Genomic DNA, 27,846 nt, shown 5'->3' with positions numbered 1-27,846 from the left:
TGTGTGTGTGCGAGTGTGTGAGTGTGTGTGTGAGTGCACTGTGGGAGCCCACTGTCAGGGACCAACGCTAATAGAGCATGTATTGCGAGGCATGTGTGTGCGTGTGGTAATGCTGTGTGTGTGTGTGTGCACTAATGCTGTTATTGTTTTAGCCCCGCAGTCAAGTGTCCACATAGGGCAAGTCCACGTATTAATATCCCAGCATGGAAAAGTAAGGGCTCAGCAGAATCTGCTGGCTCTTCACAGATGCAGGGACTACAATGTAGGCCTGTGTGTGTGTGTGTGTGTGTGTGTGTGTGTGTGTGTGTTCTTTGCCAGGGGAGAAAGCGGGCCAGCAGAGGGGGAGAGTCTTAACAGTATAGCTTTGCAGCGAGCTCAGTGACACTCCACACCGGGGAGGGAGGAAGAAAGGAGGAGAGCGAGACGGAGAAAGAGAGAGACACAGGGAGATGTGATAGAGAGAGAGAGGGGGCAAGAGGATCTTGAGCGAAGGGAAGAGGTGTGGGAGGCCGCCTGGCTCACACATACAGTCACCCAGGCGGCCGGTGCGTGAGCAGGCAGCTTGCCCGGTAGGATTTGGGTGTTTTTTTTTTAGCCCGACGGGGCGAGTTTGACCTCACGCGTGGCCCGGTGGGTAAGTCTCTCAAAGCTCCAGTAAACACTGCAGTAATCTGAGGAGGGGGGGGAGGCGGGGAGAGGGATGGGATGGGATGGATAGAGGTGGTTAGCCAGGGGCTAGCCCCGCCCTAAAGCTTCTGGGGGGGGGGGGGGGGGGGGGGTGTATGGGGGTGATACATACTGGTTCAGATCACTGGTTCAGAGCATTGACCGTATACAGTATAATAATGACGACGTGTCCCCCCGCTTCCTAGCACTATGCAAAAGTGAAGCCAAAATAGCTTGTTTACGCGAGCTGCCATCTTGCTTGTGTGATGTCATTTGCAACCGGAGTCTGCTCAGTAGAGTTGGGCGGAGCCCCCTCAGCCCTGCCGCCGTCGGTCTGATGGAGGTTTGAGAGTGCCTGTCAATCATGACTTTTTATATCCTCAAATAACAATTTAAAAACAAACCTATCTGAAAAATGAGCACTTGAACATACATCAGTGTGATAAGAACTACCTAAAATGATAGAAACCATCTTTGGTAAAACAATTATTTGACCTGTACTTAGGGGCGGGGTTTATGACCTACAGTGTTTCCCCTAGAATTTTGATCAGGCCTGGACGGACTTCAAAACCTAAACCAACTGCAGCGGGGATGGGGAGGTGGACCCTCTAAACATTTTGGCCGTTTGAAGCCAGATTTGGAGAATATTAACATTAGGATTAGACTGTTGTGATGTCATTAGTCATTCATATTAGTCATTTATGTTATTAGTCATTTTTTTCAGGCCTGGCGGGGTCCTCGTTGGCCTGTACAATTGTAGGGGAAACACTGACCTATACTGCAGCCAGCCACCAGAGGCCGATCAAGATGTTTTGGCTTCCCTTTTGTGGAGCTGTCATGACGTCCATAATGTTATGCAATCTATTGTTCAGAGATGTGCTTATTGACAATATTCTGGGGTCCATATATCTGAATCCCTTAATGTCATTTGTAGGTGGTTGGATATAAACGTGTCTGAAACACGTTGGATTTGATGATCTGTGCCTTCAGTCAGAATGCCAGGTGTGTGTGTGTGTGTGATGCGTGTGTGCGTGCATGCGTTGGGTCCATTCCATGTTCCTATGCTGATGTAAGATGGCTGTAGGTCCGCCCCATGGCAAAGCAGATGGCCAATTAGAGAGCAGCAGGAAGTGCCAGCAATTACCCACCAGCCCTCTCTTTCCCTCCCATCCTCTACTACCACACACACTCTCTCTCACACCAACAAATAAGGAGATTGAATGAATTAGTGAGTGCTGCAGTGACACTGCACCATGGTAGACGGCTTTACACACACACACACACACACGTACACACACACGTACACACACACACACACACACACACACACACACACACACGTACACACACATACACACACACACACACACGGGAGCTGTGATCCTCTTCTAGCAAATGGACGTTCCATGTAATCCGCCCTTCCTCTGTCTGTCTGTCTGTCTCTCTCTCTTTCGCTCCTGCGTCACTAGTGTAATTAGGAGGTTGAGGTCTCTCTCTCTTTTTCCCTTGCTCTCCCTCAGATGAGGGAAATCTATACCTGGCAGGGAGAGAGAGAGACGGACTGATTAGTGGAAGGCGGAGAGTGCTGGCGCTCCCTTGGAGAAGATGGAGTCACATCACCTGTGTGACTGACTAGCCTTAAATCTAGCCCAGGTCAGAAGAAACTAATACAGTGAGAGAAGAGGAGATGGAACGTGGGGTGTGCCATATATCATATCGTAATCTCGTCAAAATTCATATTCATATTGTCAAAAATTCATATTGTGATAGATAATGGCAATATTCCGATTTCTCGATGTAATGATGTCACACTCTTAGTATGACGTACGCTACGTGCGTCACGTAGACACAGGCGGAACACCAAGCATGGCTGAAAGCGGCTCCATGGTGGAGTTGATTCTAAAAAGGGGTGTGGCTTCAGTAGTGTGGAAGTGGTTTGGTTCTAAAAGAGCATGTACAAGGTACAGTATATTTGAATATTTGAAGGAAAACTGACGTTTTCCTTCAAATATTACCTGCCAATGGCGGGCATATTTTAGGTTTGGCGAGTTAGATTTGGCATCTGTCCACCACGTGGCGGGTCGCAAAATAGTCGTCATGTAATATTAAAACTGTGTAGCCGCCTGTGTCCACCTAGCATCTTTTTCTGACTGTTAAACGCTGGGAGTGCGCTGGGGATCGCTGATCCCAGCGCACAATATACAAGGAAGTCTGAAACTAACGTTAGTTCAGTGCGGTAGTATAACATGAGTGCTTCCTGAGGCTGTTCCATTCCGGCTCTCCCGTATAGGCTACCAAACGTGACTCTGGAATGAAATGCAGTCGTCAATTTAGCGGAGGTAAATTGACAGCCTAACGTCGGGCGAATCAATCAATGAATCAATCGCTCGCACTTGTTGCCGACACTCGTATGATACAGTAGAGGAGATAATAGTTATGTGTGTTTTGGTGCGCAGCTGGCTAACACGAGTGCTTTGTGAGACTGTTTACGATACGATACGATACGAAAACTTTATTGTCCACAGGTGGAAATTTGTCTTTGATTTCACCAAGACGTGTCTTACAAACTTGAAAAACACAAAAACAATACAAAGTGTTAAAGATGACAGTACACATATCGATACAATACAATACAGTTAACACACATTCATCCACCTTCAAGGACTTAGTACACCTTGGTATTTGCAGTACGACCCAACGGATCTACAGCATGTAAATTAAGAATTGAAAATTAAAAATATAAAATATAAAATGTAAAAAAAAAATTCACATGGCTCTCCCGTATAGGCTACCAAACATGACTCTGGAGTGGAATGGAATGCAGTCGTCAATTTAGCGGAGGTAAAAAGCGTCTTTTAACCTCTGCTAAATTGACAGCCTACATCGGGCGAATCAATCAATGAATCAATCGCTCGCGCTTGTTGCCGAGCTCGTATGATGAGGAGATGAATCAAAATGCTTACCTACCAATAAAGCCGAAGGGGAGCCGAGAACGAGTGCAGGAGAGCTAACGCAGGTGCCTGTGGAGTGGGAGAGAAAGGTCCGTAGCCCAAGTTGTGCGCTGTGCACTGAGACTGTCGCAGTTATTACTTTTAGCTGCGTCGTTGTTTTTACAACAATTTAAGCTCAAGATTGACTTGACATGTATTGATAAGATTGACTTGACATGTATTGATTAATCAATCATCAATTAATATATTAAAATAATTTGCTTCAAATTTTACTCTGGCCTCTTATTTAAGTGTGTATTCTTCAACGTAATACCTTATCTACTTGAAATGTACTGAAAAAATTGATATATGGATATAGCCTTGGCCGGTAAGAAATATGCTTGGCGGGTAGATTTTTTCCATCTACCCGCCACTGGCCGGTGGGTCAAAAAGTTAATTTCGGGCCCTGACTACAACACTTATTTTGTTGCAATTGTATGTTGAAATTATTAATAAAATATTTTTCAGTGTTTTGTCATATCGTCACAAATATTGCTAGCGCAGAAATACCCTGAAATATTGTGATATTATTTATTAGGGATGCACCGAACGATCGGCCAGCGATCGAAATCTGCCGATTTTCAGCCTAAATGAGATTGGAGAATTCAGATTTATGCTTTTATCTGCGGATTGCCAAAACCAATTGATGATGTAAAACATGTAAGCCATTTTCGGCTGAGTTGGTCGCATGTACAGCTGCCTCAAACATATCTGCAATGTCATGACAAAGTGTGTGAGACAGACACAACATGTCATCTGTAATGTATGCCAGGATAGAATACCTTGTGGGAGAAGCAATAGTAATCCTTGCAGCAGACAGTCGAGCAGGATGATAAGCAGCTCCTCGTGTTCACATCGTTTCCTTCATTAGAGACCCATGCTGCGCTGAGGCTAGCTAACGTTAGCTCTTAACAATGCTAATGTTAGCTTGCTAGCTCGGTAACATTCGTTGGTTTTGCTCGTCTTTACTCTTATCCTGCTTACGTATAACATCAGAGTGCACATCAGACGATGTAAACAATGGTTCTGGAAGTTAAACATTAGCTAGTTGCTTTGATTGAACCCTGAACTACCAAGACTCAAACGGAAAGGGCTAAAGTTATATCTCCGTTGGATGGGGTTGCCAGATACAGTGATGGTTTCCAGCCCAAAGACTGCTCAAAAACCACCAAAATGCACACAAAACTGCCCAAGCAAATGCAGGTGACAGGTCTATGGAAACAATCTCTGACAAAAACACGGAGTCTGATGCGTGTGCTACCTAAAAGCACATGGTTTTTGTTTATATGGTGATCACGTGAATATTGAGGTAGATTTTTTTTTTTTTTTTTTTGCCACGACTTTGATGGATGAAATGTATGTACAATGGAAACTGCAGTTAGACCTAATACTGCTATAAAAGCTGATATAAGAGGGACGATGACATAATTCTGCTATAGCCTACCAGGCTGCTGCTATATACAGTATATATAAAAAATATATCAGCATGACGATCGGTATCGGGCAGATATTGCTCATAGATGATCGGCGACTGGTGGCAAAAAAACTTGATCAGTCCACCGCTAGATATTTTAGGGCCATATATCATCCACCCCGAGATGTGACGTCACGTGGCATTGGTCAAGGATGCAGAAAGAAGGGAGGGGACCGATTTCTAGAATTGTTTTTAAGATGATGGAAAGAATACTGCTTTTTTGTATTCCATCTATGAATAGTGAATACTGTATGGTCAAAGTACCATTTGATGAGGTGATATTTGATTGCTCAGCAACAGCATGTGATATTGTCACTGCGCTGGGGAAATAAATGCAAATCTGAAATGAGGCTGCCTCTGTGTGTCACTGTGCTTCTGATGACCTCACCGCAATCATAAGCAAGCAAGCAGGCGCACGCACACACACACACACACACTGATCCTGACTCATGCTGGGCCTAACCCCGGTGACCTCTGACCTCAGCTACATGGCTGTTGCTAATAGTGATGGGAGGCAACAGCTTAAGAGTGTCATATGGTTTACAGACATAGAACCACACACAGGTGTACACACATTCACACACAGTGCCACACGATACAGCATCCTCAAACAAGGCTTAGGCTTTAAATAATTTTGAGGTGTGTGTGTGTGTGTGTGTTTTCTTGCTTGCATTCCATTTGTCCCCTACCAGCCAGAAGTGCAAACACTGCAATGTTCTATAGCTGGTCTTCATTCACACTAGCCCCGGCTTTTACGCACACACACACACACACGCACGCACGCACGCACACACGCGCACACACACACACACACACACACACACACACACACACGCACACGCACACGCACACACACACTCACACTTGTGCACCTATTGCATAACACAGCCTCACTTATTTGCACACAGATTATCATTTTTATGACCCTAGCTAAAATGCCACGTGTGGTCAGTGGCGCTCTGCTTAAACGCACCATGTGGCTAAGGCCGCATATCCATATAGCGTCTTTTCCTGGCAGTTAAACACTGGAAGTGCGCTGGCGAGCGCTGCATCCCAGCGCACAATATACATATATAATATACATGTATATATAAGGAAGCAGATTGAACTAGACGGCCATAGGCGCCCGCATGCTCTCTCATTGGGAACAACTCAAAAAGGCGCTGGAGCTCAGGAAAAGACGCCATATGGATATGCAGCCTATCCTTTCAGAGGCCAGTCCAGCCACTCACCCTGAACGTTTGTATTACCGTACTAAAGGTGGTGACGTAAAACATACTTTCACATACTCAAAACAAGATTCATTTCAATACATTTCAGTATTTCCCACAGAATTAAAACCTACTAGTGGTGGTTGGAGGGGGGGATGTAGGTATTGAATATTGCAATATTTTTCACAATATATATATATTTTTCTTTTTCTTCGTGAGGACAGTCGACGAGCATGTTTTTTTTTTACCTTTTATTTTTACGGTGTCATCGGTAACACCGGTGTTGTCACGTGTTTATTACCCGGTGGGAAAATGTCCACACCGTGGCATCCCTAGTACTGAGCACATTTTTCCTGATGTTTTAGGTTTCTGCCGTGGTATTGTTTCAGTATCGGTATGTCGGTATCGAACTCATAATTTTGGTATCGTGACAACACTAGCGCATTCGAATTGACAGACATGTTTATTAATGTGCATTGTCCTCATCAAACTAAGAAGTAAAGAATATAAATTGCAGTTTGACCAGCTGATGATTAAGCCCTTATATGTCTGTCGTTCTGACATGCTCGCTCTCTCTCCTCAGACCATCAGAAGCTTGAGAGAGAAGCTCGCATCTGCCGTCTCCTGAAGCACCCCAACATCGGTGAGTTCCTGTGCACATGACCGACTGTGACGGTTCTTCACTTCGCCCATACTGGGGTCACATTTGAGGCTGATGCTGAGCTAACGTTGAGTATCAGTTTCCACTACCAAGTGCCACATCACATATAACAACAAGTGCCACATCACATATAACAACGTCGATTCAAAGCGGAGCCACCACATTTGGCTGATTTTCCCACATGGAAGGATGTTTGATCTCTAACGGAGAAGAGTGGATCATAATTCAATCATTTTTAGTCCATTGACCCAAAAGTAATGTAGTTCAGCTCATGTTGGACAGCAAAAGTAACGGATCAAATCTTTTCACATTAGTACTTGGAATTGGCATTGACACTCAAACAGTGGTATCTACAGTAGCGGCCATGGTTGTTACAGAGGAAGTGGGTGGAAAATGGGAGAAAGGGGGAGACATGACAAACCAATGACACCTTTCCACTGCAGTCCACAGTTCTCTGGTTTCCTCCATGTCCTAGTTTCCTGTCGGCCCCCCCAGGCACCCATTCGCCCCTCGCCTACTCTTCTTCCTCTTCCCCCTCCCTCTCTTTATAGATCTTTCTCTCCATCTCTTCCCCCCCCCCCCCCCCCCCCCTCTCTTGTCCTTTCTGCCACTTTTGACATCTTTTGGCCGCATTCAAACTTTGGACAAAAGAGGGCACGAGGAAGAGACAGATGGAGAGAGGAGAGCAGGAGGAGTAGGAGACAGATGGGAGAGAAGGATGGGAGGAGGAGGAGAGAGCACCTCGCTCTGCTTTCTTGCTGCAGGGCCCATCCTACTTCATCTTATTATACAACTCATATTCCTTTGACATAACTCACCTGACGCTAAACTCTATAGCACCCCGGCCTCTGCTGCCTGCATCCTGCTTTGTCATCCTGCTGCGGTTTGCTTATGTTGACAGCAGAGATGCTCACAAGTCATTCTTTGCAAGTCCAAGTCTCAAGTCTTTGGTCACAAGTCCCAAGTCAAGTCTCAAGTCTCTTATGGATGAGTGTTCTATCATCTGCTGCATAGCTGAAACTAAGGAATTCAAAGCATGTACTGTATTATCCTCACTCCTTATCTCTTAGAATACAGTAGCAGCAATGATTAGATATGACATTAGTAGACATTTCCGTCATGTTAATGCACCAAAACAATAAAAAAAAAAAAAAAAAAAAAAGTCCCAAACCTTCAAGTCCAAGTTACCGGTAAGTCTCAAGTCTTTGAGGACCAGAGTCAAGTCACTGTGTGTGTGTGTGTGTGTGTGTGTGTGACTTAAGTGCGACTAAAGTCCAAGTCTCAAGTCCAAGTCCCCATCTCTGGTTGACAGTCACCTCTCCTCCAGTGCTGCCTCTGTCCATTTGGCTTCTCTTTTTTCTATTCCCAGCTTCAGTTTTATGGGGAGGTTTGACAGTCAAATATGCAACAACACTTCTTTCTTTCTTTGAACGTCCACCTCTCCTATCTTCATCTCTCCCCCCCCCCCCCCCCACCCCCCTCTCTCTTGCAGTGAGACTCCATGACAGCATTTCAGAGGAAGGCTTTCATTACCTTGTCTTTGACCTGTGAGTATATTCTTCACACATACGCTGTGACATTTGAGATTGTATCCATGCGCGTGACTGTGGTTTGTTTGTGTATGCTAACAACCTTGCTCTCCCTCTCCCCCTTCTCCCCCCCCCCCCCCTCTCTCTCTCTCCCCCCCCCCCCAGGGTGACAGGAGGAGAACTGTTTGAAGACATTGTAGCTAGGGAGTATTACAGTGAGGCTGATGCCAGGTATGTTACTCAAATGGATGAAAACATGTCATGCACGCACTTGGCTACAGACATGCCACATGTACGTTCTATCAAATGTATGAAAACACACACACACACACACACACACACACAGTCTTGCATCAACGCATAAACACACACACAGACAGACAGACAGTGGTGGTTTATTATTGGTTTGCTTGTATTCTCGTCAGCAGCTGCATTCCCCTTGTCAACAAGTGCATCAGTATGCTACCCCTCTCTCTCATCTCCTCCCATTGGCCGCCATCTACCCCTCTCTCTCATCTCCTCCCATTGGCCATCCTCTACCCCTCTCTCTCATCTCCTCCCATTGGCCATCCTCTACCCCTCTCTCTCATCTCCTCCCATTGGCCATCCTCTACCCCTCTCTCTCATCTCCTCCCATTGGCCATCCTCTACCCCTCTCTCTCATCTCCTCCCATTGGCCATCCTCTACCCCTCTCTCTCATCTCCCATTGGCCATCCTCTACCCCTCTCTCTCATCTCCCATTGGCCATCCTCTACCCCTCTCTCTCATCTCCTCCCATTGGCCATCCTCTACCCCTCTCCTCATCTCCCATTGGCCATCCTCTACCCCCCTCTCTCATCTCCTCCCATTGGCCATCCTCTACCCCTCTCCTCATCTCCCATTGGCCATCCTCTACCCCTCTCTCTCATCTCCTCCCATTGGCCATCCTCTACCCCTCTCTCTCATCTCCTCCCATTGGCCATCCTCTTCCAGTCTACAGCTATTGGCCTCTGACCTCCCTCCACCAGTTTCCCCACATTTCTCTTGTGGCCGTGTTGTACAGCTTCTGAAGTCTGTTGTATAATTGGATTAGGGGTCTTTGTCTGCTCATGCACACAGGGGGGCTTTAGACACACACACAGAGACACACTCATGGACCCGCCCACTTGGATCGAGGCCCACCCCTACGATCTCCGGTTAAGTTTGACCTTTGACCCGTGAGCCTTTCCAGAGTCAAGACATGAACATTTTTGTTAACCTTTATTTAAACAGGGGTGGCCCTTGAGAGCAGGCTCAAATTTTCAAGTGCGCCCTGTTACAGCCAAACATTTATAAAAGTTACAAAATGACAGACAGACAAGATACAGACAAACAGTCTAAACATGATAAAAGCACATCAAGTAAAACAAGAGCACGCCCCGTGCAAGGTACCCTCTAAGACAGACATGGGCATTATGTGGCCCGGAGGCCAGAACCGGCCCTCTTGATGGTTCTGCTTGGCCCGGGAGGTCCAAGACAAACCACACCATTTTACTTGTGAAGTTTAAATATATCGAATGGGATTACCTAAATTGGTTGTTTGGAGTGATTTTCAATATAATAAATGTTGAAGAATAATTGCACATAATCTTTTCTATAATTTAATCTACTAGTAGTGATAAAATTGAATGATTTTTTTCGCCCACGGCAACTATTTGGGTTTCTCATGTGGCCCCCCAGGAAAAATAATTGCCCACCCCTGCTCTAAGAGCAAACACACATGGTATCATTCCAAACCTTAGAAGGAGAACTCGCATCTCACACATCTCTTTTCCCGGACAGGTGCGTGGGACAAGGACAAAGCGTTCATAAATTGTAAAAAGGGAGTCCCGTACACTGTCAACTTTCAATAAGTGATTTTATTTTTTATTTATGACTTTTTTGCAAGTTTGGACAGTGTACGGGACTCCCTTCTTACAAATTATTCCAAACCTTAACTGTGGCCTTGGAAGACGACCAGTGTTGGACGTAACTCATTACAAAAGTAACATTACATGTAACATATTACTTTTAGTAGTAACGCAGTAATATAACTTATTACCAATAGGATTTCAGTAACATTATACCAGTTACCGTAAATTCCGGACTATAAGCCGCGGCTTTTTTCCCGTTTTTTGGCCCCTGCGGCTTATATAACGGTGCGTCTTATCTATGGATTTTTTCAGGAAAAAAAAAAAAAAAAAAAAAAAAATCTCTCTTTTTTAGCACTCTTTCTAACTATAAATCCACTTCTGTTTTAATTTCCTCTCTTGCCCTCTTTTCACCACACCGCGGACACTGTGTGCACTGTAAAAATAAACAACAGTGGTGTTGTGTTATGTTGTTTTGTTGAAATGTTACGGTAATACGGTAAATGGGAGCTTCCTCAAACAGCCATCTCTTTCCCGACAATCCCCTCTGTGCGTGACCACTTACATATGGTAATTACGGTAAGCAAACGGCCACAAGCCCATCAACTCCCTCCCCCGACTACCAGGAGAAAATCACAAACTTCGGCGAATTCACACAAAGGAAGATCAAGGAATATTCCATCGAACCGGAGCAGATCATAAATATGGATGAAGTGCCTTTGACGTTCGACCTGCCACTCACTCGGACTGTTAACAAGAAGCGCCCTGGAGGATTCTTTCACCAAAAAAAAGCTTTGCTCGTTCTCGACAGCATGAGAACGAGCAGTAGATGATCATGAGGTGGTTTTTCAGACGTGTCGATATAGCAGTTTATCGCAAAAGTGTAATGGAAACACATTTTTCGCATTTGCACGTCATGTGACCCATATTATCCCTTGGAAAAGGAGCGGAAAATAAGTTTGGTAAGTAAGGTTCGATAGCCGTGTCAAAACCTCCGCAGCAAGTGGAAAACTTTGAAGCAACGCTACCTAGCAGAAAGACGAGTGTTGTGCAAAAGCGTAGCCGGGCAAATTAGATAATGTTTAATGGCAGAAATCGGTCCATGGTGACAGCAGGCTGCCTGTGTGCGCGCATTTGGCACAGCGGCGAGATGAGAGGATGAAAAGCACACACTGGTGCGGTGGTGCTGTCTGAAGTGAATACAGTGACTGTGAGTAGGCTAATACATTGCACACGTTTCAGGTGCAATTATAGAACCAAATCAGCCTTTTCCCCCCTCCATCTCTAAATCAGACCAGTTGTAGGCTATTAGGCTACCTTTTTTCCTCTGCCTGTCGCGCTGACTGCATTCACGCAGCCAGCAACATTTTGCGACTCATTTTCTTTTGAATTGATAATCAGGCTCGTTTATATGCATTGTAACTTCATGTTGGGATTTCCATTGACCATTGGTTGGATTTGAGCATGCAGGGGACGGGATATGGGGCAGATCCCCGTGCGTAATCACTGTGGCAGCTGCTGCAACGGGGAATCACTCAAACGCAACTTCAATGGAAACGCCTACAAGTCGCAATTGTACATTGTCGAAGTTGTAGAAATATCGCAATTCTTTTGCGAAAAACTGTAATGGAAACACAGCTATAGATGAAGAGGAGTTCGTTGGTTTTGAGTGACAATGAAGGAGAGAGGAGAGTGGTTGACGAAGCCACCCTGAACCTGTTCGTTTCCGACACTGAAGATGAGGACTTTGGTGGTTTCAGTACGCAGGAAGAAGAGGAAGACGAGCATTAGTGACTTGACTTCTCTGGTTACAGGTTTGCTGCACATATAGCCTATTGTTGTGTGATTTTGTCTGGGGATTAGTGACCTGACTTTTGTTTTGTTTTGTTGAAATGTTAATAAATGGGAGCTTCCCCAAACAGCCATCGCTTTCCCGACATTCCTCTCTGTGCACGAACCCTTTCATATGGTAATTAAACATCAAAACACCCGCGGCTTATAGACCGGTGCGGCTTATAGAAGAAAAAAATAGTCAATTTTGGTCCCGCGGCTTATACACCGGTGCGTCTTATAGTCCGGAATTTACGGTACTTTGTCAAGTAACACAAGTTACAAATTGAGTTACATTTTCCTAATCAAATTGTGTGTATTTTACTTTTTATGCAAACAACCACTATAGATGACAATGACAAAGGAAAAGGGTAACATTTAGAATTTTGGACAGTTTACACTGACTTCAAGACGGTTGAAATTATTTTTCGGGATGGTTCTGGGGCAGCGATGTAATTCTGCCACTGCAGTTATTTTGGTGAAAGTCATGCAAAAGTAGTGTAATAAGTAACGAGTTACTCTACACAGACAGTAATATTGGAAAGTAAGTTATTACTTTCAAATGAAAGTAACTAGTAATATTTAGTATATTACATTTTGAAAGTAACTTGCCCAACACTGAAGACGACACAGCAGCAGCTAGGACAGCGATAAGGTGGTGTTTACATGCTTGTTGGCCCATGAGGAGCCAACACCACACCAGGCTCGGCTAGAAAGATACTCACCAGCCAGAATGTGGGGAGAATGGCAGCTTACGTGATGTCCCCACGAGCGTAAAGTTCCTCCCTGGTTGTCGGTGCATTGTTAGGCTGGTTGAGGCACTGCGCACCGGTTCCTTACTTTTGATTGTATGTACTACTATAGTACCTACCTGTGTTACATCTGTATACTAAATTGAGTATAGTGACTGTATAGTAAATGTCTGGTATGCGCCTGGTTTCCAAACACAACATACTCTGATGTTCAGTCCATTGGGTTAGAATGTAGCAAAAGTGATTTGGGGTTTTAACATGCTATTGGGCATGCTATATTTGTAGAATTCATTTCCATAATGCTATGTATATATCCATTACAAAAATTAGTTCATAATTCTCTCGAACCTTTAACATTTTGTTGTTTAAATCCTTTAAAAATACTACAATTACCGGTGAAGCCCCCCACTGTCAGGTGAAAAGAAGGCAACTGCGCATGTGTCGGAGGAGGCATGGTGCTAGTCTATCGGCTCTCCCCCAGAGGGCAGAGGGTGGAGCAGCTAGTTTTATTTTATTTGTGCTATTCATTATTTTGTGAACAAGGGTTGTTTCTCAAATGATGCAGGTCTGCTTTTTGAATTGAATTTAGGTTCCAGACCATAATCCACCAGGCTTCAACAAAGCATTGATAAACGGGTGATGGTTTTTGGAATGGAGGTCAGTGACTGACATGTGTCTCTGTCTGTCTGTTTCTTTTGTTCCCTTTCTCTCCCCGTAGTCAGTGCATTAGTCAGATCTTGGAGAGTGTCAATCATATCCACCAGCATGATATCGTGCACAGAGACCTCAAGGTGAGTGGCTGCCCGTTGCCTTGACAACCCCACACACACACACACACACACACACACACACAGACACCTCTGCTCGTGTCCATGGCAACACATGGATGGCTCTTGGTCGCTCCATCTCACTCTCTTCCTCTCTCGTTTCTACTTCCACCCCCTCCTTTTCCCCTGTGTCCCTTGCCCATCTACTCTCAATGTTTCCTCTCTTGTCTCTTCTATCTGTTCTCACCAAACTCAGCTGATTACATGTTACAATGTTTCCTCTCTTGTCTCTTCTATCTGTTCTCACCAAACTCAGCTGATTACATGTTACAATGTTTCCTCTGTCTCTTCTATCTGTTCTCACCAAACTCAGCTGATTACATGTTACAATGTTTCCTCTATGTGTCTTCTATCTTTTCTCACCAAACTCAGCTGATTACATGTTACAATGTTTCCTCTGTCTCTTCTATCTGTTCTCACCAAACTCAGCTGATTACATGTTACAATGTTTCCTCTCTGTCTCTTCTATCTGTTCTCACCAAACTCTTCTATCTGTTCTCACCAAACTCAGCTGATTACATGTTACAATGTTTCCTCTGTCTCTTCTATCTGTTCTCACCAAACTCAGCTGATTACATGTTACAATGTTTCCTCTCTGTCTCTTCTATCTGTTCTCACCAAACTCAGCTGATTACATGTTACAATGTTTCCTCTCTGTCTCTTCTATCTGTTCTCACCAAACTCAGCTGATTACATGTTACAATGTTTCCTCTGTCTCTTCTATCTGTTCTCACCAAACTCAGCTGATTACATGTTACAATGTTTCCTCTATGTGTCTTCTATCTGTTCTCACCAAACTCAGCTGATTACATGTTACAATGTTTCCTCTATGTGTCTTCTATCTGTTCTCACCAAACTCAGCTGATTACATGGCTGTCCTTGAGTGTAGCTCTAAGCATGTATGTGTACATGAGAACAAAGTGAAGTGATGGCAAGTCCTCAGTGTGTGGAAGGGTTTGTCTCACCCTATGGCAAGGCAAAGAGAAGGACTCTGGCAGCACATGTAGACACACACACACTTCTGACTATTGTGAAGGAGTCTATTATGAGAGATACGGTGAAGGCATAGATGAACCTCGGGGGTTGCCTTGACAACCCGTGTGACATCACACCAGCAGCGGGGGAGGGGCCTTTGAGTTGTCCCTGATTGCCGATTGGCGGAGATGCCCTATCCCCCCCCCCCACAGTCTTCTGTTTCACATAGATTAGGATTATGGTAAACCTAATAATAATGACAATAATAATATGTATTTATATGGCACTTTTCAAGCAGAGAGAAAAGTGAGAAAATGAACAAAACAAATCAGAATCACAAGGGACATCTTAGACAGAAAAGCATGTGTGTGGGCAGCATGCGCTTTTGTGCGTCCACGCATACAGTGTGTGTGTGTGTGTGTGTGTGTGTGTATGCACGCGCGTGCGCATGGGTGCGCGCTCTGGGTCAAAGAATAACGCTATTACCTCCGGTGCTGTCTGTCTGATTTGTTGGCCTTTTATCCTGAGTGGGCTTTTACTGCGGCCCTTTATGTTCTACTGCCCAAACAACGGCCATTTAGAACACTGCCACACACACACACACACACACACACACACACACACACACACACACACACACACACACACACGCTCTCCCTCACACAGTACATTTCCCATTTAGCATGCAGTCTGCAGTGCTGCCTAAATGACTCCCAAGTGGTTTCCATGACTACCAACCCATGCCCATATAAGGCGTTGTGGAGAGATTCTCAACCGCCCGTCCTCTCCTACTTCCACCCTCTCACCATCACTCTTTCTCACACCTGTCTGACCTCCCCTTTCACTTTCCAAGCTATGTCCAATGCATCAAATGTAAATGTTTCCAAAGCTTTAGAAGCCTCTGCAAGGAACTCACTGATGAATGCCTGTCACCCTCTGTCTCTCACTCTTGATCTCTTCTCCACTGTGTGTGTGTGTGTGTGTGTGTGTGTGTGTGTGTGTGTGTGTGTGTGTGTGTGTGTCTTGTGTGTGTGTGTCAGCCTGAGAACCTGTTGTTGGCCAGTAAGATGAAGGGAGCTGCAGTGAAGCTGGCAGACTTTGGCCTGGCTATTGAGGTGCAGGGAGACCAGCAGGCCTGGTTTGGTAAGAAAGCACACTCACGTACATCACATGAGCTGGACCCATTATTTGATCTGGCGTTGTGTGTGTGGCATTTGGCACCGCATAGACTGCATAGTTATAGACTTTTCGCGCGCACACACACACACACACAGTGCCAGAGTCACTGCAGTGCTGAGCAGACCCTCAATTACGCTGTAGGTCTGCACGAGAAAAGCACACGCACATTCGCACGCCACACGCGGACGCCAAAGAATACGGTGCGAGAGGCTCGCAGACCGACACTGTGCAGTTCATGCTTAGGTCATTGTGCCTTGGCTAAGTGCCAAGCTGCCAGCGTTTGGCTGACTTTCCAGCAGGGACTTGATGATTAATGTGACTCTGTCCTGTCATCACGTGGTCCTGTCATAATGTGGTCCTGCATCGGAGGCCCAACAGTTCACCATCAAGTAAACCATTTGCATAACCTCCCGAAAATATCCTGCTTGTGATATCCTAAATATAATGTCATCTCCCACCAAATCCTCCTCTCCACACTGGCTGAGCTTGCCTTCTCAGGATCTGCTTTGCCCTGGTTTGAGTCCTACCTCTCAGGGAAATCCTTTAAGGCCTAGACACACCAGGAGAATGTGTCAGGGCCACTGTGGTGTCACCTGTGTCACGGCCACTGTGGCGTCACCTGTGTCAGGCCCACTGTGGTGTCACCTGTGTCGGGGCCACTGTGGCTTCACCTGTGTCAGGGTCACTGTGGTGTCACCTGTGTCAGGGTCACTGTGGCTTCACCTGTGTCAGGGTCACTGTGGCGTCACCTGTGTCGGGGCCACTGTGGCGTCACCTGTGTCAGGGCCACTGTGGTGTCACCTGTGTCGGGGCCACTGTGGCGTCGCCTGTGTCAGGGTCACTGTGGTGTCACCTGTGTCGGGGCCACTGTGGCTTCACCTGTGTCAGGGTCACTGTGGCGTCACCTGTGTCGGGGCCACTGTGGCGTCACCTGTGTCAGGGTCACTGTGGCGTCACCTGTGTCAGGGCCACTGTGGTGTCACCTGTGTCAGGGTCACTGTGGCGTCACCTGTGTCAGGGCCACTGTGGTGTCACCTGTGTCAGGGCCACTGTGGCGTCACCTGTGTCGGGGCCACTGTGGCGTCACCTGTGTCGGGGTCACTGTGGCGTCACCTGTGTCGGGGCCACTGTGGCTTCACCTGTGTCAGGGTCACTGTGGTGTCACCTGTGTCAGGGTCACTGTGGTGTCACCTGTGTCAGGGTCACTGTGGCGTCACCTGTGTCAGGGCCACTGTGGCTTAACCTGTGTCGGGGCCACTGTGGCTTCACCTGTGTCGGGGTCACTGTGGCGTCACCTGTGTCGGGGCCACTGTGGCTTCACCTGTGTCGGGGCCACTGTGGTGTCACCTGTGTCGGGGCCACTGTGGTGTCACCTGTGTCGGGGTCACTGTGGCGTCACCTGTGTCGGGGCCACTGTGGCTTCACCTGTGTCAGGGCCACTGTGGCTTAACCTGTGTCGGGGCCACTGTGGCTTCACCTGTGTCGGGGTCACTGTGGCGTCACCTGTGTCAGGGTCACTGTGGTGTCACCTGTGTCAGGGTCACTGTGGCGTCACCTGTGTCAGGGCCACTGTGGCGTCACCTGTGTCGGGGTCACTGTGGCGTCACCTGTGTCGGGGCCACTGTGGTGTCACCTGTGTCGGGGTCACTGTGGCGTCACCTGTGTCGGGGCCACTGTGGTGTCACCTGTGTCGGGGTCACTGTGGCGTCACCTGTGTCGGGGCCACTGTGGCTTCACCTGTGTCAGGGCCACTGTGGCTTAACCTGTGTCGGGGCCACTGTGGCTTCACCTGTGTCGGGGTCACTGTGGCGTCACCTGTGTCAGGGTCACTGTGGTGTCACCTGTGTCAGGGTCACTGTGGCGTCACCTGTGTCAGGGCCACTGTGGCTTAACCTGTGTCGGGGCCACTGTGGCTTCACCTGTGTCGGGGTCACTGTGGCGTCACCTGTGTCGGGGCCACTGTGGCTTCACCTGTGTCGGGGCCACTGTGGCGTCACCTGTGTCAGGGGCCACTGTGGCATCACCTGTGTCGGGGCCAAAAAGTTTTACTGGAACACATCGCAGAGACTACAGCCGACCGTCAACTACGTACGTACGTTTTATGACTTTTGGAACGTAAATGCGTTCTTTTTTACGTGATTTTTGGCAAAAGCTTCAAAAGGCATAAGTTATTCATGTTTGTGAAGAGTATCATACTGAGCCCAAATTCGTGTTCCCATAAACTTTTGTTAACCACAGACCTTATTTTATGTATTTAAGTGAAACCCCATAGACTTTTCCACTGATGAACCAAATGGCGGCGATTTCTGGATAAAGCCTACAAAAATACGTCATCCCTGACCAAGGCACTGGCAATCGAACTGGAGTTGGTCCCCGGGCGCTGCACTGCTGCTGCCCACTGCTCCTAGTTCTAGGAAGGTTCCTAGTAGAGGATGAGTCAAATGCAGAGGATGAATTTCCCCATGGGCCTAAATAGGGATGGGTATCGTTTGGATTTTATCGGTATCGGTACTGGTTATCGATACCGATACTTATCGATACTCTTAGCGATACTAATCTCCATAATTTGGTGCAAAAAAAGAAAGACATGACATGAAAAGATGCGAATAGATTCAAGAGTTATTTTGTTATTACTTAAAATTCCTGAGAAGGCCTATTTCACCGCTGTGAATATGATGATTTATTAAAACTAGGCCACCTATGTGGTAGAAATATGCAATTATTATTTTTTAATTGGAGCCCTTTGACCAGAGAAAACAGCTGTAGTTTTCCCCATGTCACTCTTAAGGGGGAATCACACTACAACACCCAGAATGCATTGTGCACATCAAATAAGACTCGATACTCTTAGTTGCCTGCAATACATCCCTTTACTGGGGTACATTTTCATTTACAAAACATTTTGGATAAATCACATCCGTTTTCAAAGGATTATGAAACAAACCAGCGCGATGGAGTTATGTTACGTGGAGTTTGTGGACCAACCTTATCTGAACGGATGGCTCAGTCTGGATGTAGCGTTAACTGCAAGCTAACGTAACGTTACAGGTAAAGTGAACACCGTCGCTGTTTGTTGTTCTTCAGAGTTGGCAAAGTGAAGTCCACATAATATTCTGTGAAAATAGGTCATTCAGCAAAGCACCGTGACGTTTGTGCAACGCGAGGCAGAGATTTCTCTGTGAATCATCACAGGGCAGTCGCTCGCTTTAGAAGACTGTTGTGTGATTCGCTACATGTGTTTTCTTCCAAATATACTAAGCTAGCCTACTGATGTTTTAAATATTTTAAACCTGCTGCAAGCGTACTAGTGACAGGACAGTACTAGTGACAGGAGAGAAGTGTAAACACGCAACATCAAACACCTGGTTCCGCCTCGTCATCGTTGGGGACGGTAAAAAAATAAATAAAAAATAAAATACGGATAGCAGCACCGAACGTCCAGGACGTTATCAATACTCCTGGTACCGACCAATCAGGCACCGGTACCAAATAATACCGGTGCTCGATACCCATCCCTAGGCGTAAATAAAGGATAACTTACGGTAACTTATTTGCCTACTATTTTCACACCACTTTCGCTCACCACTTAAACTGTTTCGTAATATAGCTACTGTATTCTAATAGAGAATATATGTGATAAAAAGTTGCAAATGGCACTGGCGTTGTCAGCCCTTGCCTGGTCTTTTGCTTGTGGAAGAAGAAAGGACGAGGCGGATGCAGAAAAATAAGGAGAACGCGCACTAAATGGGTGCTATCATACAGCGAAAGGCTTTCCGGAAAGACCACGCCATCGTCATCAGATGAGAAATTTGAAATATGAGCACAACGTTTTGTGGGCGGCGGCGTCCTCTAGTCTGGATGAAGCCAGCCTTCAACGTGACGTCACAGACTATGCCTGTAACGTGACTGATAGTGCGTAGAGGTCACGTGGAGGCTGGGTTTACCTAGGCTAGGCGTCCTCTCTCCTTGTGCCTACAAAACAGTAACCAAAACGGCTGTGACCTACTGTACTACAGTACCTCATTCAGGTCTACGCTCCCTCCCGTGCTCTGCCAAGGTACGGCGCCTGGTGCTGCCACCATAACAAGGCCCTAAGTCTAGCCAGACTCTGCTCTTCTGTGGTTCCTCGCTGGTGGAACGAGTTACCAAACTCCATTCGATCCGCAGTCCCTCTCAATCTTTAAGACCCAGCTCTTTAGTGAACACCTTCTCTGATGGACTGTGTAACAGAAAATAAATAAACCTTTATCCACCTCTATGCAGTGTATGCATTGCTGTTGGACCAGAACTTAGCTTTATGGCACTTACTCTCATTGTTCTCTCCTGACTAAAACCTTACTTGGGTTGTATTCAAAATCTCATGTGCACGTCGAATTGGGTAAAAGCATCTGCCAAATGGGAAATTTCTAATTCTAATTCTGAACCTCCATCAGCAAAAAAATAAGGCATTAGTTAATTGTGTCCCTCCTTTTCTTTCGCGCAGGTTTTGCGGGCACCCCTGGCTATCTCTCCCCTGAGGTCCTGAGGAAGGACCCATATGGCAAACCAGTGGATATCTGGGCTTGTGGTGAGTCACCAACCCAACCTTCAGGCAGTGAAACCCTTTCTGCCGTCTTGTTACTTTCCCATGGTGGGAAAGCAGCAAATTGTCCAGCTGTACAAAGTATAATGTGGAGGGAGTTAGTTAGTTGGGTTTATTGTCCTTTAGAAAATTGTTTTCGCGTCTGTGGCAGTCATACAAAATATATACAATACAGTTCAGTACAATACAATACAAACTGTTGTGACATAACAAGTATCACAAAGTGCTTCACACCAACCAAGATTATTAGATTACTATTATATCTTCATAGTTTATTTAGCAGAGTTATACTCTCTTCTTAAAGCCCCTACAAGGAACTTTTAACTAGCTATAATAATAATAATAATAATAATAATAATAATAATTGATTGGATTTATTTAGTGCCTTTCTACATACTCAAAGCGCTTCACATATCAGCGGAGGGAGGGGGAGGGAACTCAACTCATCTACCACTGATGTGTAGCACCCACCTGGGTGGCAAAGCTTACTCTGAATATGAAAAGACAGTGTCTCAAATGAAAATGGAACACTAGGATTATGACCTGATCTCTGTGTCGTTTCCCCCTCTGTTTCCTTTCAGGTGTTATTCTCTATATCCTTTTAGTGGGGTACCCTCCCTTCTGGGATGAAGATCAACACAAACTCTATCAACAGATCAAAGCTGGGGCATATGATGTAAGTGTGTGTGAGGGTGTCCACAGGGTCTTAAAAAGTCTTAAATTCACAATGCTCAATAAAAGTCCTTGAAAGGTTTTAAAGTCTTCAATTTAATTTCCATGGGGCTTAAATATTTTGTGGGTCTGTCAGGAGATTAAACAATATGAAATATGTTAAATGTTTTTGATTCAAAGACTTTGTGTTCGTGCGGCTACCACGAGCTACCGTAGCTATGATGTCACGTCCTGGTGCCAGACTGAAGTTCATGCGAGTTCATGCGCATTAGCCGTTCAACTTTGCTGTTGTTGCCCACTTGCGCAGATATTTAGCGAATAGTTAAATTGGTATTAAATTACATTTAAAGTGATCTTAGAAAGTCTTAAATTTAACTGTGTGTGTGTGTGTGCGTGCGTGCGTGCGTGCGCGCGCCCATCTGTGTGTCGGTGTGTGTGTGCATGTGTGCCCATCTGTGTGTCATTGTATGTGTGTGTGCCCATCTGTGTGTCAGTGTATGTGTGTGTGCCCATCTGTGTGTCAGTGTATGTGTGTGAAGGGTGCAGTGCAGGGGTTTGCTAGGCAGTTGGTGAATGTTTAATAGTGTCCAATTGAGAGCTGGTCCAAAGCTATTGATCCTATCAGGGCCTCTGACGCATTGCAGAGGGGTGTGTGTGTGGGGGGGGGGGGGGGGAGAGAGAGAGTGAATCAAAGACAGAGAAGGGGTATCCTCCTGTCTCGGTCTCAGTGGTAATCAGTAGGGATGCACGATATGGATTTTTTCAACCGATAAATATCTGCTTCTCCTGGCCGATAACGATACGATAACTGATAATTATTATAATAAAAATATATATATAATTTTTTTTTTTTTTTTTTTTTAATAGGGATGCGCCGATCGATCGGCACGTGACCGGAAATGGCCGATTTCCACGTGATCGGCCTCGACCGGTGATCTGCGCCGGTCACTCTAAATAGCCGATTCTGTGAGCCGAGTTTCACGTGACGTGCGCGCACCCGAAAGCAGCGAGACCGAGACGGATGAGTTGCAGCCAAAACAAAAGCAGCCACTACTACACACATGCCACAGCATGTCTTCGTCGGTGTGGACATTTTTCACCGTCAGTGAAGACGATACAAAGCTTGCAGTTTGTCACACATGCAAGTCGAAAATAAGCTGCGGAGGGGCATGGTAGGTTGGAGTCCACTCCAGTCTGAGCGGCTCGCTTCACCTCACCGGCCTCACCTCTTCCCCGACCAGCTGCAGTCCACATCACCGCTGCCTGCTGCTGCTGCTCTGTCAGTCACGTTGTAACGTGGATACAGGAGAGGACTATTTGTTTTCGTATTGCGAATAGAACGACGAACATAATAATAAAACGCATCGGACCAGTGTGCAAGGTTTTCTGTGGGAGATGATTTTTTTTTTCGAATGGCGGATTAAAAAAACGGATTCTGTGTGTAAACTACGATATTCAAACTGAATCAACTCAAACTCGTTTCCTCATCTACTCAATAACAGCCAAATCCACAACTGTAGAGTGGGCATGGCTTCGAAGGTCTCTGGGCTCCAGACCTATATAGGCTATAAACTCCTTGTCCATGGATAACATTTTGACGTTTATTTATTTTATTTTATTAGTTTATTTGGCAGGGACATATACAAAAAAAAACATTAAACACCATAGGGGAAGATATGCTTTGTAACAGATTTAGCCATAGGCTACTTTCCATCTGGAGCCCCTGTTCTGTTGCACCTTTTTTCTTTTGGAAAAGTAAATGCATGATAGCTGTGGGATATACTGGTTGTTTTATATTCATTGTATTTACACAAAAAAGAAAAGCTCTGTCCAGTAACCTGGAACACTTTTATTTTTAGATGTTTTTGAGTGAGATCGTCCTACCTCATGCAAATGATAAGAAATGTGACATGAATCTTAATTTTCTATTAAAGCAAAGTAAAAAAAAAAAAAAAAAAAACGTCAAAAAATAACCCATCAATTATTGTTCTTAGAAAGAAAATCGGAATCGGCCAAAATCAGTATCGGCAAGTCAGACTATTCAAAAATCGGAAATCGGAACCGGCCAAGAAAATGGCAATCGGTGCATCTCTAGTTTTTAACCTGTATTTTATGCACACCTGGTGTCAAAAAAAGGCAGATGTAGTGAGTATAGCTCTGACCCAACCAAATCTAACTGACATCACTGTGAACGCAAAACAAAGAAAACTTCTGATATAATATGATTGTTTTAATAAAGTGTATCACTCAATTATAGTCAATACAAAAATAAAGGCTTTTATACAACGGAAAGCCAATGACTGCTTAGTCTGCAGATAAAACACAATGACAAAAGGCATAGTAATTTAGACTCTTATTGTCATGTTACTGATCTGTTCAAATGTTTCATTGGTTCCAGTTCTCAGTGAATTGTAGCCTGGGCCCAATGAATGGAGCAGGCACTATAAACCATCTGTGTCGTTTCACTTTTTACTGAAAAATGCTGCCACCAGATTAAAGAAAAGACACTATGTGATGTTGACTGATGCTTTTTATGTAGCCTAATGTGCGCGACTGCGCCTTTGTTTTCCTTATTATTGGCTCTGTTAGATGGCTGTCCAGCAGCTAGCTCCAAAGTCCCTTTGGCTTATAGTGGGACTCCCGGCTAGCGCAGTTAGCTTAACGTTAGCGAGTTGTTTTTTGGAGTTAAATACACAATCCCTGGATGTTCATTTCGGGTAAAGGGGTTTCCATTAGTTTCTATAAGTTTACGGCAGCTCTGTGAGTATGAAGTGCTTTTGCGGGGCTGTTTGATCACAAGCCACAGACTGTAAATGTCACAAGCAGTTTGTCTGCCAAGCGGGCGAGCCTGAAGTGTAGGCCGCGCTACGAGCTAATGATAACGCTAATACTCGCTAACAAAAACAACAAACATATCCGCTGCATCATCGCCAGCTTTGGTTTAACGTAATACCAGCTTAGAGGTTTCCCCTCCTCTCGGAACCTGTGTGGGACATGGATTGCAAATTACAGTAGCTTTCTGATCATCTAAAACTGAAAAACAAACATACTGGTAACTGACAGCAGCCATGTTTGCGTCGCAGCTGTGATGTCATGAGCGTGCAACAACAATAGCTCCGCTTCCAAGGCAAAAATAAAGCATGATTATCGGCTGATAATTTATCTGAAAAAGGCCATTATCGGAATAATAAATAACGCAAATTGGCCATATCGGCCGATAATTATCGTGCATCCCTAGTAATCAGGTTACATTGCAGTTTTCACAGAGGGAGAAAGTCTCAGACTGCCTGTCTATAGAGAGGATTCTCAATACTGCTTTAAAGGCCCGTACCAGCAGTGTATTATAAAAATAAACATTTGCAGTTATTGTTTTCATATTTGGACCTAGATTTGACATATCCTTGGTCCCTGAGGCCCAGGTGAATCGTGATGGGGACTAGAAATGTCAACGGTTAACCGCCAAGTGGCGGGGCCTGCCTCTGTGCCATGGTCTATAATTTTGTTAACTCTGTGTGTGCTGTGAGGGACTGTGGGCTGAATATAACGTTGACGTTACCTGATGAGCTGCCACCCAGTGGAAAACTGCATTTCTCCGCCTGAGGTTCTTTCACTTTACGTTCACTCAGTGTTTAGACAGATTGCTTGTCGTGTTTCAAGCAATGGGTGTCTTCCACATGGATTCTGCTGGAAATATCCACACTTTAAAATGTTGAACGTAAGTCCTCTCCGTCATCGGGTTTGTGTGTCTCGTATGTGTGTCAGCTCAGTGAGCCAGAGCGAGCTGCGAAGCGGCCACGCCCCGCCGCTTCCTGCTCCTATACACAGAGGCAGGCCCCGCCTCTTCCTGCTCCTATATGCAGAGGCAGGCCCCGCCTCTTCCTGCTCCTATACACAGAGGCAGGCCCTGCCTCTTCCTGCACCTATACACAGAGGCAGGCCCTGCCTCTTCCTGCTCCTATACACAGAGGCAGGCCCCGCCTCTTCCTGCTCCTATACACAGAGGCAGGCCCCGCCTCTTCCTGCTCCTATACGCAGAGGCAGGCCCCGCCTCTTCCTGCTCCTATACGCAGAGGCAGGCCCCGCCTCTTCCTGCTCCTATATGCAGAGGCAGGCCCCGCCTCTTCCTGCTCCTATATGCAGAGGCAGGCCCCGCCTCTTCCTGCTCCTACACACAGAGGCAGGCCCCGCCTCTTCCTGCTCCTACACACAGAGGCAGGCCCCGCCTCTTCCTGCTCCTATACACAGAGGCAGGCCCCGCCTCTTCCTGCTCCTATACACACAGGCAGGCTGCCTCTCAATCTGCTCTGCTCTGGATCATGGAAAAGCCAAAATATCACTATTCTAGACATTAGTCTATGCCATAAGACATAAGACTAATGTCAAATTCAAGCAGATTTGGTAGTGTAAGAAGCACTGCAGTACAGGACTCGCACACTCTAAAATAATGGTGGTTGCATATGCCGTCTCAAACCCTGAATGCAGCGCTGGACTGAAAGGCACACGCCACTCCTTGTGTTTCACTTTTTATTTTATTTTATTATTAACCGGTTAAGGGTGTCTGTTAAACGAAAGTAAAATGAACCGAAAACACATCCCTAGGACTGACTGTAACCTATGTAGGGTCCCAACCTTTAGAAAGCATCTGTTGTTTCTAATTAGCCTCTTCCTTTCCTTTCGTCCTTTCCACCCTTCCCACTTCCTTCCCCCCGTTTCTCAGTTCCCCTCCCCAGAGTGGGACACGGTGACCCCCGAGGCGAAGAATCTGATCAACCAGATGCTGACCATCAACCCAGCCAAGAGAATCACTTCCGAACAGGCCCTCAAGCATCCGTGGGTCTGCGTAAGTATACACCCACACCCACACACCCCTACCAAGAGAATAGCTGCTTATTAGGTCCTTAAACATACATAGCTCTACACAAATGGATACACACACACACACACACACACACACAGGGAACCCGTTACTGGGAATGACACAGGAACCACTTGTGGGTGTGCATATTATCTTCAACCTGCCCTGCCTGGCCAAAGTCATCGAGAAACTGGTCCATAAGCAACTAATCCATTTCGTGGACTCGAACCATATCCTCTCAGACCTGCAGTCGGGGGTTCAGGCCAGGCCACGGTTGTATCTCCGCTTCCCTGAAGGTCCCTTCAGAGCCACTGTGATCTCTACAACCTGGTGGACTGGCCCTCCATTCACACCAGGCGGCAACATCACTGGCTGCAACTAGTTTACAAAACTATCCTTGGCAAATCTCCTCACTATCTCTCATAATAATAAATAAGTAGGCATGGACACACATCACACTTTAGCACAACGCTAGACAGAATCGCTGGATTGTTTCCCTTCAAAACACCCGTGGATCTGTGCAAGTATACACGCACGCATAAAGTATGTAGTGTGTGTCATTTGTGTTTTGCCCTCTTACAGCAACGTTCTACGGTGGCATCCATGATGCACAGACAGGAAACAGTCGAGTGTCTGCGCAAGTTCAACGCCCGCCGAAAACTCAAGGTACCATTCTGATTTTTCACTTTTCACAATCTACTGCTTCTTACATCTCCTTTATCATAGGGACTTCATGAGAAACACCAATAGTTCCAGATGTTTGTACAGATTCTGGACATGCATTTATTTTGATGTCATGTAGACCTAATTATTTATCAGTTTATTTTTTATTTGAATGGGATCGCAGCTCTTTGGCTTAGTTGATCAGATGTCTTAATCTCTTCTGTGGAGATTACTGGCTTACATTAATTATTTAGTAATGCTGGCAACTTAACCAATAGAAAGTATAGCTTCATATTTCATACATACATAGTAGTCGTGCTTATAACACAATGTGATTTATTTACATCACTATTACAGCAGCAAATGCAAACTAATACCCAGTTTTTATCCTGTAGTTAAATAATCTAAATTAATTTGCATATGCATATGAGACTTGGAGATTTGTAGTTAAATTTTCCCATTAATACAACATGTGCAGCCAAGATATTGCTCAATAAAGAACATACATGATTTGTAGGGATTTTTTTTTACAATACATTGATCAGGTTTGCTGCTGTTTGGTGCCCAGTGTGCTGTTAAAAAAAAAGGCAGGAAAACGCTAATGTGTGTATGATCCCATTAGGAATTGATATGAGCCATGTCCCCGCAAAAAGGTTGAAATCCCGTAAAAACTCAACGCAGATCCCAGCACTGGTTACACCTCCCTCACCTCACGTCTCTCTTCTTCCATCTCTTCTCCCTCCAGGGAGCTATTCTCACCACCATGCTGGTGTCCAGAAACTTCTCAGGTGGGTGTGCCCTCCCTCGCAGCACATACCGAGGGAGTGACCATGGATGCTGCATAGAGTCCTCTGCACCTCCTTGAACCCCCTCACCACACACACACACATGCACACTCACCCACTCATCCTCAAAATAACAACGCATTGGTCTGTGCACAACAGACCATGCTCATTTACAACACAGGATGGGGATTTGAAAGAATTTCCTTCTCCAGTCGTTGGAAGAAAGATGTGTGTTTTATACTGATACTTTATGTGCATGTGAGCAGCCAAAATGTGATATTCTGTCATGTACCATAATTGTATGTGGGCGTCAGTCACGTCCCTGT

The 27,846-nt window shown here is 45.7% G+C and overlaps 1 protein-coding gene across 9 annotated transcripts in view; it reads left to right on the top strand.

The window, feature by feature from the left end:
* LOC310775980 (calcium/calmodulin-dependent protein kinase type II subunit gamma-like) overlaps positions 1 to 27,846 on the top strand; it is a 65,316-nt gene that overhangs the window by 11,348 nt on the left and 26,122 nt on the right. For all 9 annotated transcript variants that reach the window (XM_083636104.1, XM_083636101.1, XM_083636103.1 and 6 more), the window contains exons 3-12: positions 6,925 to 6,984; positions 8,495 to 8,549; positions 8,697 to 8,762; positions 13,701 to 13,773; positions 15,825 to 15,927; positions 20,447 to 20,530; positions 21,127 to 21,221; positions 25,935 to 26,057; positions 26,655 to 26,738; positions 27,481 to 27,523. In XM_083636104.1, the coding sequence (XP_083492230.1) occupies positions 6,925 to 6,984; positions 8,495 to 8,549; positions 8,697 to 8,762; positions 13,701 to 13,773; positions 15,825 to 15,927; positions 20,447 to 20,530; positions 21,127 to 21,221; positions 25,935 to 26,057; positions 26,655 to 26,738; positions 27,481 to 27,523 (786 nt within the window). The remainder of the gene's footprint in view (positions 1 to 6,924; positions 6,985 to 8,494; positions 8,550 to 8,696; positions 8,763 to 13,700; positions 13,774 to 15,824; positions 15,928 to 20,446; positions 20,531 to 21,126; positions 21,222 to 25,934; positions 26,058 to 26,654; positions 26,739 to 27,480; positions 27,524 to 27,846) is intronic.

This window comes from Poromitra crassiceps, assembly GCF_964638095.1.
Source record: "Poromitra crassiceps genome assembly, chromosome: 4".
Taxonomy (NCBI): Eukaryota; Metazoa; Chordata; class Actinopteri; order Beryciformes; family Melamphaidae; genus Poromitra; species Poromitra crassiceps.
Note: the sequence above shows the minus strand (reverse complement) of the source record. Positions and strands in the feature narration are given on the sequence as shown.